At 58.1% G+C, this 13,946-nt stretch overlaps 6 protein-coding genes across 6 annotated transcripts; 3 read left to right on the top strand and 3 right to left on the bottom strand.

Moving 5' to 3' along the window:
* Positions 1–249: 249 nt before the first annotated feature.
* MKK02DRAFT_44817 (uncharacterized protein) lies at positions 250–3,168 on the bottom strand (the record flags this gene model as incomplete). The annotated part of the gene is made up of 2 exons (XM_053093100.1): positions 250–2,372; positions 2,418–3,168. The coding sequence occupies 2 exons, from the start codon at positions 3,166–3,168 to the stop codon at positions 250–252; spliced, it is 2,874 nt and encodes a 957-aa protein (XP_052945892.1).
* Positions 3,169–3,549: 381 nt separating this feature from the next.
* On the top strand, positions 3,550–6,388 carry MKK02DRAFT_44816 (uncharacterized protein; the record flags this gene model as incomplete). The annotated part of the gene is made up of 9 exons (XM_053093099.1): positions 3,550–3,676; positions 3,804–4,015; positions 4,061–4,315; positions 4,373–4,874; positions 4,928–5,298; positions 5,353–5,655; positions 5,708–6,032; positions 6,085–6,192; positions 6,246–6,388. The coding sequence occupies 9 exons, from the start codon at positions 3,550–3,552 to the stop codon at positions 6,386–6,388; spliced, it is 2,346 nt and encodes a 781-aa protein (XP_052945891.1).
* Positions 6,389–6,742: 354 nt separating this feature from the next.
* On the top strand, positions 6,743–7,549 carry MKK02DRAFT_26918 (putative ER to Golgi transport-related protein; the record flags this gene model as incomplete). Its single annotated transcript, XM_053087273.1, has 5 exons — positions 6,743–6,935; positions 7,023–7,140; positions 7,196–7,257; positions 7,322–7,404; positions 7,457–7,549. The coding sequence occupies 5 exons, from the start codon at positions 6,743–6,745 to the stop codon at positions 7,547–7,549; spliced, it is 549 nt and encodes a 182-aa protein (XP_052945890.1).
* Positions 7,550–7,788: 239 nt separating this feature from the next.
* MKK02DRAFT_37013 (putative hydrogen-transporting ATPase) lies at positions 7,789–9,051 on the bottom strand (the record flags this gene model as incomplete). The annotated part of the gene is made up of 9 exons (XM_053089541.1): positions 7,789–7,815; positions 7,870–7,883; positions 7,940–7,976; positions 8,054–8,193; positions 8,274–8,354; positions 8,412–8,443; positions 8,531–8,608; positions 8,698–8,809; positions 8,973–9,051. The coding sequence occupies 9 exons, from the start codon at positions 9,049–9,051 to the stop codon at positions 7,789–7,791; spliced, it is 600 nt and encodes a 199-aa protein (XP_052945889.1).
* Positions 9,052–9,483: 432 nt separating this feature from the next.
* Positions 9,484–11,196, top strand: MKK02DRAFT_44813 (uncharacterized protein; the record flags this gene model as incomplete). Its single annotated transcript, XM_053093098.1, has 7 exons — positions 9,484–9,547; positions 9,602–9,639; positions 9,714–10,058; positions 10,104–10,626; positions 10,677–10,823; positions 10,880–11,013; positions 11,074–11,196. 7 exons carry the CDS (start codon positions 9,484–9,486, stop codon positions 11,194–11,196), a joined length of 1,374 nt encoding a protein of 457 aa, XP_052945888.1.
* Positions 11,197–11,380: 184 nt separating this feature from the next.
* On the bottom strand, positions 11,381–13,583 carry MKK02DRAFT_26505 (WD40-repeat-containing domain protein; the record flags this gene model as incomplete). Its single annotated transcript, XM_053087207.1, has 8 exons — positions 11,381–11,584; positions 11,639–11,766; positions 11,816–11,976; positions 12,026–12,468; positions 12,519–12,920; positions 12,967–13,040; positions 13,088–13,285; positions 13,502–13,583. The coding sequence occupies 8 exons, from the start codon at positions 13,581–13,583 to the stop codon at positions 11,381–11,383; spliced, it is 1,692 nt and encodes a 563-aa protein (XP_052945887.1).
* Between the last annotated feature and the right edge of the window lie 363 nt (positions 13,584–13,946).

Here is a 13,946-nt window from a genome sequence, read left to right as displayed (position 1 = left end):
ATTTCGCTTGCAATTCACGCGTCAAACTGAGCTCGCAGATCTCAGATCTGTCTTCCGACGGAAGCGATGTGGAGATACAAGTATCTCCGTAACTCCTCATTCCTCAATGAGGCCCAGGGCGCCGTGAGGAGAGAACAGCGGAAGCTTGAGAGACGAGACAATGATAAAGACGTCAGAACACGTGATAAAGACGTCAGAACACGTCCCTGAGACTATCAACGTATATACGCTACATTCCTGCTCTGTACCCTACTTGCCCTGCCCAGAGCCCACCGCACTCCCTGCCCCTCCCATTCCTAACGGACTCCCCACCCTCTCTCCCCCCGCGCCCCACGCTACCGCAGGCGGCGTCTGCGTCCTATTTATACCCGCTGCATTCCCCTGTGGACCCACGGGTCCAGCATCGCCGCTCTCCCCGCGCACCCTGCTCCCTATCGACGGGTTGAGGCTCGCCCACGGTCCCGAGGGCGATAAAGGCGGGAAATCATAGTCCTGCGCGGCAGGCGGAGGGGGTGCGAATGTCACTCTCCCGCCGAGAGAGTATGGCTGCGACTGCTGCGTCGGTGCGATAGGGATAGAGTTGGACCGGCTGGAGGGCGGTGTTGGGCTGGACGACCGGTTGATGAGCGGTGGATTGGGAGAGATGGGGGAGTGGGTAGGGGAGAAGGACGGGGCGTTGAGCGATTTGAGCGTGTTGCTGGCCGTTCCTCCTCCACTGCCTAGGACGACACTCGCAGGTGGTGATGGTCGCCGACCGGCTTGCGTGGGGATGGTCATGGCTGATGTCCCGCCCGCCATATTCTGCGCCGCAAGGGATGAGGTTGGACTAAGTACCGCTCGCGTGATGATCGAAGCGAGACTAGGACCGGGTGCTTGCGGAGCTGACCCCGACGATGGCGCCTTGACCGTCTGTCCCGGCGAGGACGCGCCCGGAAGAGGTGGGAATGCGGGAGATGAGGTGGTCGTTGGTGAGTTTCTCGCCACCGCTTGAGCGTGCGCAGCCTGTTCCGCCAATACCGACGGAGGAGGGTGGAACGTGGGGGTAGGGCGCGGTCGGACGCTCTGAAACTGGTTCTGAGCCGACTGGGATGGGAGGTATATCCGGTGCTGCATACCAGGCGGCATGAGGGTGGTGTGATGCAATGCGTCAAAGTTGGCGCTGCTGCTGCTTGAGCTGCCGGTGTATAGGGACGGTACAAAGGGCGCGGCCGCTGCGTTGACGCCCGAGCTGGTGGAGGAGATGGTACGGCTGCCAATAGCGGGCGAGACGGCGGTGGAGCTCTTGACTGGAGGCGGTCCAGGTGGAGGGGGTCGGAAGGAAGCGACAGACGATATCGGGGGAAAGAAATTGGTCGGGCTTGCTTGCGCGGACGCCGGGGGTGCGGTAGATCCCGGACGGGCAGCTCCGGCGGAAGGGAACCGGGGCTGATACCCCTGTGCTCCGCGAGGCCTATAGGCAGGCCCGGCTCCGTAGCCTCCTTGAGCGCCGATATTGCTCAGGCTCGGGTGCGTGCTCAGGCGGTTGTGTCCAATCCCCTCGTGATGGTGTCCGTCCCAGTGCCCCTGCGTCCCCCAATGACCAGACGCGATCCGCCGCTTCTCTTCCTCCGCGTGTCTCTCAACGTCCTCCCGCTGCCGCTCGAGATCCTCGATTCTCCGCTCCAGCTCGATCTTTTCAGCCTCTTTCCGCTCCTTCTTGACTTTGAGCTTTTCCACCTTGCCCACCACCTCACTGAGCTTTTTCTCCTCTTCCGCTCGCATCCGCTTATCCTTCTCACGGACCTCATCCTCTCTTTCACGAGCACGAGCGAGCTCCTCCCTGAGTACGCCCACCTGGGACATGGCGACCTGCAGCTTTGCCTCGAGGTCGCCCATTCCCGCCTCAACGCCGACAGTCTCCTTGTCTGCAGCCTCGGCACCGGCCCAGCCCTGCTTGACCTGTTCTTGCAACGCCAGTGCCTTTTGCTTTGCCCGCAGGTCCATCGATCCCGCCTTCTCGGTGGACTTTTTGACCGCATCGATCTCCTGCCGTAGAGCCGCTTCGGCACGCTGGCTCGCGCGTCGCGCCTCCTTGATCTGCGCCGAGAGGTGCTCCTTCTCCACCGCAGCGGAGGCGACGAGCTGCCGCATCTGTGCGGTCTGGGTGTCGACGGCAGACAGAACAGGGGTCGGCGCAATGGCTTCGACAGCAGGGCTGCTGCCCGGTGGCGGAGTGCCCCGGCGGGATGGCGTGGTGTTTTCGGACGACTGGGCGGGTGTGGTGGTCGAATTCGATCGGGACCTGGGATGTTGGCGGGATCGGAGGGAGTTTGCGCGGGACCGAGGATGAAGGCTAGCTCCTGGTAATGGAGGGATGAGAACGCTATTTGAGACTACAAGTCAGCTCTATTGCCATGTATACGCTGAGGCCAGCTCACCTGATGCTTCAATTTCCGTACCACCCATACCGACCACTCTGAGCTCAATCTCATACTCCTTCCCTGGCGACAAGCCATACACCACCACAACTGCTCTATCTTTTCCGCTCTCCATCTTTCCCCTTCTCCCCTCCTTTCTCCTCGCTATTGGCCCGCCCACAGCATTCTGCGCCGACATAGTGAACCTAGCCCGCCTTGGCCTTCTTCTTTGCATACCTTCCGCCCCTAATCCTTCCTCCGCACCCTCTTCATCCGACTTGCCACCCGCCGGTTCCCAGTCCTCTTCCCACTCATCCTCCGCCTCGTCCCCCTCGCTCTCGTCCGGATCTGGATCAGAAGCGTGCGCTACGATCCGAGACCACGGCTGGCCGTTGACACTGACGACGACACCGTGGCTGAGCAGATCTTTGAAGCTGCGTCCAACCTCGGCGGGCCAACTGCCGGGGATATGGGTGGACGAGCTCGCGGCGTAAGATGACTCGCGGTGTTCGTCCTCCACGTCAACGGCGGTTTCGTCGTCGCTTTCCGTCTTCCGTGGTCGTTTGCGACGCTTGGATGCGGAGCCAGGTGGATGGAGGGAGGACGAGCTGCCAGGTAAGGGCGAAGAAGAGGAGGAAGAGGCGAAGGGGGAGGCGAGCGTGAGCGAGAGAGTCAAAGCGAGCGGTGTGAGCTCGAGGATGCTCAGCGATAGTGGGCGGGTGGAAGGGGTGACCGCGTGCCATTGGCTGGATGTAGACGGTGTGGACGACATGACTGATCTCGGTAGACAGGCCGCGGGGGGGAGGTAAGGAGTCCGGGGTTGGTTCGACGAGGTACAGGTAATTTCGGTTCCTCTCCTTTCCGGAACTAGCCAGAGGGCTTTTTACCAGCTTTGAGCCTCTTCGCTGCCCTCTGTATGCGAGAGAGATGACAGACGGTGTACTGTTGGGAGGTGGACAATGCGTGCAAGGGGGAAATATGATTTCTGTAGCGCGAGCGTGTTCAAGCAAGCTAGGCGGCGATCACCGGGACTATGCCCTGTGGGGCTCCGCCTCCGCCAGCCAAACCTCACTTGGACCAGAAGCTCAACTATAAATCATACATCGACCTCACATCCATCTATTACTCAACTATAGAGCTATACAGGGCTAAGATGGCGGAGCATAAAGTCCTAGGACTGGTCTCAGGCGGGAAAGATAGCTGCTTCAACCTCTTACATTGCGTAGCCAACGGGCATGAGGTGATTGCTCTCGGAACATTGACGCCGGAGAGTGGTACTGGTGAGTCTCTTGCCCGCCAGCAGACTTCAGCGGCGGGACTCGCGGAGCCATGAAGAAGCCCGATTTCATGGATCACTGCCCTGGTCATCGCCACTCGCCAAGCTCAGCCTCAGCTGATACTCCCCAGATGAGCTCGACTCGCACCTATATCAGTCGGTCGGAACGACGGTACCCCCGCTCATAGCCCGAGTCATGGGCATACCGCACTACTCCCACGTGATCTGTGGAAGAGCCGTAGAGCAAGGACCGGAATACGGTGATCGGTTCAAAGGCGGCCAGGGGAGCGGTGTCGAGGGAGACGAAACCGAAGATCTCTTGCAGCTTCTTCAGGACGTCATGGTGCGTCTCCTCACCTGACCCGGCTGGTCTTGACTGAACCCGCAGAGAGATCATCAGATCACAGCTGTATCCACCGGAGCTATCTTGTCGACCTATCAGCGCCTCCGGATCGAGCATGTCTGCGCCAGACTGGGGCTCGTATCCCTGGCGTATCTGTGGCAGGCGGAGCAGTTGCCCCTGCTGGAGCAGATGCAGGCGTGCGGGATGGACGTCGTGCTCGTCAAGATTGCTGGAGTGGGCTTGAAGCGCGAGATGGTGGGGAAGAGCCTATGGGCGCAGCTGCCCGCGCTGAAGAGATTGGTACGTCAAGTCTCCTATGAGATCTCACATTAGCTTGGTGGTGGAGCTGATAGACAGGACAGGATATATGGCTCGCACCCCGCTGGCGAAGGCGGGGAGTATGAGACCATCACCCTCGACTCGCCACTCTTCTCGCATCGTGTCGAGCTGGTCGATACGGAAGTCGTCATTTCGGATCCTGAGCCAAATCTGGTCGCTTACCTTCGGATACCCGGTGCGAAGCTGGTCCCGAAGCCGGGGTGGGCAAGACCCAGCCGACAGGAGCTGAGAGAGATACTGGGTCTGAATATGATTGAGGACGAGGGAAGCGTGCTGGACGAGGCGGGCAGAGAGGTGTTGGAGGGTATCGGGCGAGTGGAGAAGCGGCGTTGGGCTGCGGCCGCCTCGGTACCACATTCAGACGAGGCCACGTCCGGAGACGTCCAGACTCGGTACACGGACGACGCTAAGCTCTATCGGCGCGGAAGATGGTTTAGCATCTCGATTTCCCAACCTCAATCCCCATCCCCAGATTCAGACATCGGGAGCCAGATGCGACAAGCTTTCGAGCGGATCCAAGGTCAGCTAGACCTCCCTCACGCTTGAATACGTAAACTTTTGCTGATCCCTTAGCCGAGCTAGACAAAACATCTCTCTCCCTCCCTATTCACGCCGCACACATCACCCTCCTCCTCCCCTCCATGGCCCTCTTCCCAGCTGCCAATGCCGCATACACTCGTTTCTTCGGTACCTCCCCGCCCAGTCGAGCGACAGTTGCCGTGCCTCTCCCACAAGGTGTCGGCGTCCGGGTGGAAGTTGTAGGCTACGACGACGCCGCTGCTGGACCCTCATCGGAAGTCTTGGAGACGGCGGCCGTGCACAGTGGAGAGGGGGGTCTCACCAGAGCTCCGGCGAGCAAGATTGGCGGTCGCACGGCACTGCACGTACAGAGTCTGAGCTACTGGGCGCCAGCAAATATCGGACCATACTCTCAAGCCATCACTGTGAGCCCCCTTTCTCCCCCTCACCCTCGTCGATAGTACCGTGCTGACGTACAGGTCAACTCCCGCGTCCAGATAGCCGGCCAAATATCGCTCATCCCCTCTACTCTCACTCTGCCTCCTCCCCCAGCAAGTAGCTCTTCACCATACCCCTTGCAATGTGCTCTGGCGCTACAGCATGTCCGCCGAGTCGTCGAGGTGCTAAAGAGCCCAAACTCGACCGGGGGAGGGTGGACGGGTTGGGTAGAGAGTGTTGTGGCTTGGTGGGCTGTGCCATCTGGCATAGATTGTATGGAGGGGGAGGAGGGTGGAGAGGGTGAGGAAGTCGTCAGGCGTGCATGGCAGCTTTGGGCTGAGCAGGTACGTCCCGATCCTACGCGAAGGAACGCGGAAATACCGACTGATCTTGCAGAATGGATGTGAAGAGACCCCTTTCCTCCTTGTACGGGCTAAAGAGCTGCCCAGGGGCGCTCTGGTTGAGTTTCAGGTCAACCTGCATACTGGCTGGCGCAGCGAGGAGGGGCAGACGAGTGTAGATGGCGAGTCCGATCCTGTTGTTGATGGTGGCGGTGAGGATGATGATGGGGAGGCTAGCTGGGAAGATGAAGATGATGAGGACGATGATGAGTTGGAGGCGGTGTATGAGAGTGGGATGTACGGCAAGAAGGGCAGATGGGAGAGTTGTCGGACGAGCGGGAAGAAGGAGCGAGGTACTCGATTGATGGTGTTGCTGGATCGTGAGTAAATACCCTTTCATATCATTCCTTGGACGGGCAACTTACGAATGAGGTCTACCTGAGGGCCAGATACCCAGTATCGACCCGAGTCTAGCGGCGGCGTTGAAACGAGCGGTATCTGTCCGGTTGTACCACTTGCCAACCGTGTCCGAGGATCGGGGTCAGTCCCATCTCTCCAGACCGACCTGAAACGACGTGTCGCTGACTTGACAGCCCGTGCAGCTTTCCAGAGTATCATGAGTCAGGTGTCTTCATCAAGCGGAGGGGAGGCTGGGATCACGTTGATACCCGTGCTCGACATCAGAGATCGGCGGGGTCAGGAGGCGGAGGTCGCGCTGGAGGTTTTCGGGGCTTGAGGGTCCTGGGGTTGGTCGCGCGGAGGAAGGAGTCGAACCTGTACATCGTCAGCGGTGGCCCATGATGTACATCTGGCCCTCCATGCCTGGGCCTGAAGGACTTGACGACGCGATGGCCACAACTTGTACCGCTTCGCATCCACGTGGTGCCAACTCCACATTCCTCACCAGCGCGCATGAGCTCGTGAGCGCGCATCTATACAGCTCGTAATGCTGCTCTTCCATCTGACCACTCCCAGCCTTATATCGTACAGCTATCTGTACATCTCAAACATACCTGGAATCGATAGATACGTACGCACCGTCCAGCCAACCCTCGACACCCAGCCGAATTCGACGTCTTGAAACCCCACCATGTCATTCTACCTAGCCATAGTCTCGCCCCTCGACTCCCCCTTATTCGAACTCTCCCTCCCTTCTCCCTCCCGCCTCAACCCGTCCCAAACTCCCACATCTGGCCATTCATCCATACCCGTCGCTTCATCATCGGCGGCGGGGTTTCCCACTTGGTCTAGCTTCACCGGGGCCGGAGGGGAGGGGTCGACGAGTGGGTATGGTGGCCAGGGGCCGGCAGGAGGGATAGGGCCGGGGCATGGAGGACGTGCGGGATCTATGTCAAGTATTACAGCAGGAGCAGGGGGTGCAGCTGGACCGGCAGGAGGGGCAGGGATGGCGGATAGGGCGTTGATGCAGATGATTGCGTTCAAGAGTCTGGATGGGGTGGAGGAGGTGCAAGAGTCGACGGGGAGCCTGTGAGTTTTATTCTTCACTGATGAGAAGATCCAGGAGGGCTTGCTGACTCTGTAGATACCTCCGGAATGTGGACAAACATAATGAATGGACCGTGTCTGCGTATCTAGCAATGGGAGGTACGCTCTCCAAACCTACTGCTGTCCTGATTGGATCCGTAGAGGATTGAGCTGACTTCTGCAGTCAAGTTCATCCTCGTCCACGACCAGAAGAATGACGATGGGATCCGCATGTTCTTCAATGAGCTATGGGAACTATGGGTCAAGGTACGTCTCATCTGCGCCAAGCTGCTTACCCTGCGCTTGACTGATGGAGCAGATACTGCTCAATCCGTTTCATACGGTCAATACGCCAGTACGGAGTAGCGCGTTCGAGAATAGAGTGAGGGGAGCAGCCAAGCGGTATCTATGAGGAATGATATTGGACGTCGGAAGGGATCTCGCCGCAGACAGCATGCGTGGCGGGCCGCAATCCGATCCTTGCCGTTAGCGGTCGGTCTGGTAGTAGCCAGCGGACTATGTGCTGGAAGCGCACAATGGCACCGTGTCATCAGAAGCCATCAGCTACTGTGGGCAAGGGGGCGGGCGGGGTCTTTCTTATAATGGATCTCATGCATGCGCCTGTCCACTCCATCTGGTCGACGGCGGGATCTACTTGAACTCTTCGGCTTTGCCGGACTGGATGGTCAGCTGACGCTCTTCCTTGGGGTATTTCGGTACTGCCAGACTCACGATCAACAGGCCGACTAAAGCAACGTCAGCTGGAATCTTGACGAGGAAATCACATGAGAATTGGGCTTACCGATCAGTCCAAAGAGACCAAGAACCGACCCGAAAATCTGAACGAGTCAGCGTCCAGCCCACGCTCTAGCAAGAAGGCACAGCTGCGCGTGATAGTCAAAGAAGGGAAACACACCTCGACGATAAGGATCTTGACGAAAAGCTGCGGGTCGGCGGCATCTGCCAAAGCGGCGGTCGAGCCCGTGATCCCGACTGAGACACCACACAGAAGGTTGCAGATCCCGACAGTCAGACCTCCCCAGAAGAGTGCGAAGCCTGATCTATCAGCACAAGGTCCGAGGCGCAATCTGAGATCCGTCGTAGGAAGATGAAGGGAAGGTGGAGCGGCGACTTACCGGTGTAGTAGTTGTTGGCCGAGTAGGTATCTTGCCCGTTCCCGTTTATCCTCGAGGAGAAGACGATGGCCATGATGACACCTGAGAATAAGTATGATGCTTTCCTACTCTGCAGTGGAAGTGAACAATGCAACGTACCGTAGATAGCGACGACTTCACAGAAGATGATGCTGCGATCGTTAGCACTGATCCGCTCTGAACCGCGTTCCCGCCTAGTTCCCGGGGACGATCCAATAGAGCCTAGAGAGATCACGCACGAGATCAAGTTCTTGGTCCTAATTCTTGGTGCACGCACACCTCCACCCAAGATCGAAGCGCCCGTGACGAAGATACCCCTATTGCGAATCAGCTGCTGCAATGCGGTCTTCTCATGCGAGATCGCGACGTTTGTCAGCTGTCAATTGGAAGAAGAGCCGGGACATACCATCCTGCTCCAGCGACCGATAAGCCGATACACAACCCCACGCCTAGTAGTGCCCAAGCGTAAGGCGAGGACTCTGCGAGGAATTGACCGGGGTTGAACCGTTCGCCTTGCCCTATGCTCAGTTAGCTGCGTTCTGCCTTATGTCTATGCCCATCCGGGGCAGGTCTCGCGAGTCGATCTGCGAGCTCAGGACCGATTGGAGGGTGACGACCCTCACTCCCCAGGCAGTGCGGCTTGTCCAGATCGCCCGGATCGAATGGCCACCGCGGACCTACCTGTGAAGAGCAAGTACAGCCCGATGGCCGTCGCTGTGGACGTTGAGATCCCGAGCGCTGCTGGAAGATAGTAACCCATCGTTTCTATGTGCTGCTTCGGGTAGCCGCTAAGGAGGTGGTGGAGGGATAGGTACTGGTATAAGGTGATTAGGCAGTAAGGCAGACTAGAGCTCAAAGCAAGCGCAGGTACAGGTGGAATGAGCCATTTATAAGTAGAGGGATCGAATAACGAATAGCTCCCGGCCACTGCACCGCCAGTTACAGTACCAGCTGACTGCAGCAACCGGCTTCTCTCCCTCACTCAATCAGCTCTCCCTACCAGACCTACCTATACACCTCATCCTTTGTCCCTAGCTATAGCTCTTGCAGCTAGACCACCCTCCGACAGAGGCCCTACCGCTTTCTCCACTCTATCGGAGCTCAAACACAGCGCGAACGAGCTCATCAAGCGCGAGTTGAACCAGAACAGCCCTCCTGGTCCTTCAATCCCCCTTCAACTTGATCGTCAATCATGGCGGATAACGCAAGTACGACCAACGGAGTCGTCAAAGCAGAGACGAGCAAGCAGAATAGGGGTGAGCTTCTTGAAGTGTCTCGTCGTGGCACAACCAAGGAGCTGACTGCGGCAGAGGCGTTGAATCTGAAGCGGGGTCGCGAGGCTTCCCTTGTGAGTCAACCTTTCTCACCGCGCACCGAATTTCGCAGAAGTAGATTCTCATCGGATCTCAATCTGACAGGCAGGAACCATCCCACCCCGAAGCGCTTACACCCACCACCACCTCACTCAAGAAGAACCGCCTAGAAGAGGACGGGGATGGCAGTCCCACCCGCACTTCGCCCATTCCGGAAGACCCACCCACTGCCAAGCCCGCAGAGACACGTACGGTCGGCGAGGTGCGGCGGAAGGTTGAGAAGATGTCGCATGCCGAAGGGGAGGATGGAGGGGGGACGGACATTGAGCTGGATGAAGGGGTGGGCAAGGAGAAAGAGAAGGAGAAGGATCTGAAGCGGAAGGCTCTGGATCGCGCTGAGAGTGGGCTGTCTATCAGTGAGAACGAGGCGAAGAGGCCGAAAGATACTCCTTCTGTAAGCTGTCCGAAGAGGGTGCCTCGACTTGAGCTGACGCGTTAGCCACCACTGAAATCGACCTCGGCGGATCCTGCAGCAACATCGTCGAATGCTACACCAGCGGCTGTTCCTGCACCTGCACCAGCCGTCAAGAAGCCTCAAGCGACATTCGGCGCATTCTCATCTACTTCCTCTCCCTTCGCTAAGCCCTCAGCAGCGTCTGGCTCGGGCTCCGCCTTCGGGAGCGCCAGCACCAGTACCGGTGCGAGTGCGAAGCCATTCTCCTCCTCTGGCTTCGGCGGCTTCTCGGGCTCTTCTTCGCCCTTCTCGTCAAAGAAGACCTCGGCGTTCGGGTCGGCGGCTGCCGCGTCCGGCACTGGGGCCGCGGCCGCTGAGGTTAGCAAGAAGAACGGGATTAAGGCGGACAAGGCAGATGGGGAGGATGTTGACGGGAAGACCAAGGACGAGGACGAGATCGATGGGGAAGAGACGAAAGGGAAGAAGGCGGACTTTGGGGATATATTGTCGGGCGTGGGTGATGAGGATGAGGAAGCCAAGGACAGGCCGCAGATGACTGAGAAGGACGGTGAGCTTTCATGTCGAGCATCGGTTCAGGATAAAGAGCTGACTGTGTAGTGGTGACAGGGGAAGAAGACGAATACACCAAGTTCCAAATGCGGACCAAGCTCTACGTGATGCAATCTGACAATTCATGGCGAGAACGAGGGGTCGGGGTGCTTCGCCTGAATGTCCGGAGAGGAGATGGACACGGGGCGAGATTAGGTGAGCTTGCGATCCCGGACTGTTTGGCACCGGGGGTTATAGAGCTGACCCAGTAGTGATGCGTGCAGAAGGCGTACTGAGGCTCATATTGAACGTCTCGCTGTATGTCGGGATGACGTGTATGGAGGATGGGAAACATGTGCGGACGACGGTATTTGAGGATGGGGAGCGGAGATTTGTGACGTTCAGGGTGAGCTAGTTGATACTTCGCGTGCCCCTCTGTGGACCGGGACTTAGCTCATACCATCAGACTGGATCGGCCAAGGCAGCGCAGGAATTGGCATCGAATATCACGGAATGGGTCCCGCTAGAGACGAGCTCGACCAAATCGCCCGAACCTGCGAAGGACGAAGGACCAGAGGGTGGGTGGTAGCACTGTGTATGCGATGCCGAGGGGGTTTGTATATAGGTAAACTTAGGTAGCTAGGATAGGGTCATATACATAGGCGCGTGTGTCGGGATGGCAGGTCTTACGTCGGAGTGCTCTATGCAGTGCTCTCCCCTCACCCACATCGGAAGCAGTACAGCGGGCTGAGCAGTGCATCAAGATGACCGCCCTATAGCTCCGTCCCATTCACAGCCCCCCGCCCCTCCTCCCCGAATTTCAGATGCGCCACAAACGCCCCACTCTTCACGCCCTTCTTGATGGACATCCACCTCCCCAATCCCGGCTCCTGCGCTACTGCAGCCACAAGCAAAATCTCCATCTTGCCCTTCGCGCTCTTCCCCTTGCGCACTTGGTCTCCGCCGCCATTTGCCATCTCAGCTTCTTCGCCATTAGCGTTGGCGCCATTGGAGAACGTTTCCGAGGTGACAGAGGATGATGGGACAGAGAGGATCTGAATCGAGTTTATAAAGCCCGGGACGGCGATCGTGTGGATAGGTTTGAAGGCTCGGAGAGCGGGATCGAGTGCCCAAAGTCGGATGACACCGTCCCATGATCCTGTGACATCAGCTTTTGCTTTTTCGTTTTACGTGGAATAATTGCTTACCAGTGGCGAAGATATCTGAGCCCCGGAGAGCACCGATAGCTGTTATCCATCTTGGACCGGTCATTTCCTTGTCATCTTCATGTAGGAGATTGTCGACGCCGTGGGCTAATGGGTGGGTGAAGATGGGCTTCTTCTTGGCTGTTTGCCACAAGCACAATGATCTGCGACTGTCAGTCCGGAGTCCATACACTATCAAAGACAAAGACTCACCCGCTGTCCCCACCCGAGACGAACCGCTGATCATCCAGCATACAGACCGTATCGATACTTCCCTCGATAAACTCCTTTCCTCTCCCCTTTCCCTTTTCTTTCCTCCGATCCACCTCCATCCCATCCGCTCCAATCTCCTCTTCTGCCGGCTCCCCCTTCTTCGCCTCCCCCTTGGCCGACTGGCCCTCAAAGCTCTTACCTCCGCCCCGAAACACGAGCTGGATCTCCTCTTCGACCTTCCACCACCGACAGGTCCGGTCCCTGCTTCCTGCGGTCACGGCGAGTGTGGGCTTGAGGGACGAGATGGACGAGATGGAATCTTGGTGTCCGAAGAAGGTGTCGATGGCGGAGAGGGTGGACAGGGAGTGGAGGGCGAGGTGGCGGGAGAGAGAGGCCGAGAGGATGTGATGCGAGGGATTGGAGAGAGGTGGGAAGGCTATACTCTGGTATGTCAGCGCAAGCCTGGTAGCACTGCTTGGAGGATAGAGCGTACAGTGACTGAATCCTTGTGCCCCCTCATTCCAGTCAACCACTTGACTCCCCCCTCCTCGCTTACCTCCCATACACCCACCAGCTTATCCTTTCCTCCACTGACGATGAACCGCCCATCCTCGCTCGCCGCTACGCAGTACAGCTCGCCTGTATGTCCTGTTGGAGCAGCCAAGCCTTTGCTAGTCGTTGCTGGTGTGGCTTGAGCTTGGCCAAAGGGCTTGCCGATCTGTTGTAACGACGGCAGGGCGTAGCGGAACATCAGGCCTCGTTTTGTCGAAACAACGAGTGAAGTGGGTGTGAGGGCGACGGAGGTGGGTATGTGGGTAGGTAGCTTGACGAGTTTGGAAGTGATCGATAGGGGACGTGAAGCGAGGAAAGAGTGGATCCGGCCTTCCGTCTCCGACTGCTCGTCAGCTCTGCCTCTCGGTGTGCTCAGTGGGACAACGCACCACATCTTTCTGCAGCCGAGCAGCAATCAGTTCTCGATCAATCTCGGCCGCATCATAGTCTTGATCATCTTTCGCTACTCTATCAGCTTTGTCACTCTGTTGAGCAGAGACCCAAACTGACCCGCTTCCACCTCATCCTGCACCTTCTTCAAATACCCCCTCGCCAGCCTAACGCGCTTCTCCGCCCCCGTCTCATTCTCATCAATCACCTCCTCGTCCTCCCTATCCCTATTCTGATCCCCCCGAAAGTCCATATCGTCCAAATCACCCCCATCGTCCCCCTCCGCATCCGACGATAAATCTTCATCCCGCTCCCTCCCTTCGGCTCGGGACTTGCGATTCGCAGCGTGCCGCGCTTGACCCTGGACTTTTTGGCCTTTACCGTATGCGGAGGGCCGGAAGGGCTTGTCGTAGCCTGAAGTAGAGTCTGAGCTGGGTCGTCCGCCCCGGCCCCCACCGCCGCCGCCGCCGCCCCGGGATGAGCTGAAGCCTCGGCCACCGCCTCGACCGCCGCCTACACCACGACTGCTGCCACCGCGCGAAGGGCCGTCGGAGGATTCACCGCTTCTTGCGGGGCGCTTTCGTTTCTTGTCGGACTGGAAGAATGAGTCGGGCATGGTGCTGTTCCCTCTGGTAGACTGGTGTGATAGCTGTAAGTAGGAGTGTAGAGATCACTGGACTTGGGTGGAGGAACTGAGCTCGAAAATCTCAGTGACGCACGGTCTATGCCGGCAGAGACTAGGCTCGCGCGTCGGTCAATCTCACACGCCTATCTGTCTGACCGGCAAAGCTCCGATTAGGCGCGCCTCATTATACTGTACTCCACGCAGCACGCTCGAGGAATGACGGGGCACGCACGACAGCAACCTCAATCATACATCCCTACAACCCTACCTCCCCCTATCATACACTATTTCATAGCCTCATAGTGACCTCTCACGGCCCCATATCCTCTTATCATACACCCCTGAGCCCAAGCG

This window comes from Dioszegia hungarica (genome assembly GCF_025882075.1).
Source record: "Dioszegia hungarica strain PDD-24b-2 chromosome Unknown MKK02contig_8, whole genome shotgun sequence".
NCBI lineage: Eukaryota > Fungi > Basidiomycota > Tremellomycetes > Tremellales > Bulleribasidiaceae > Dioszegia > Dioszegia hungarica.
The sequence above is the reverse complement of the archived record's forward strand: the minus strand, read 5'-3'. Positions and strand labels throughout refer to the sequence as shown.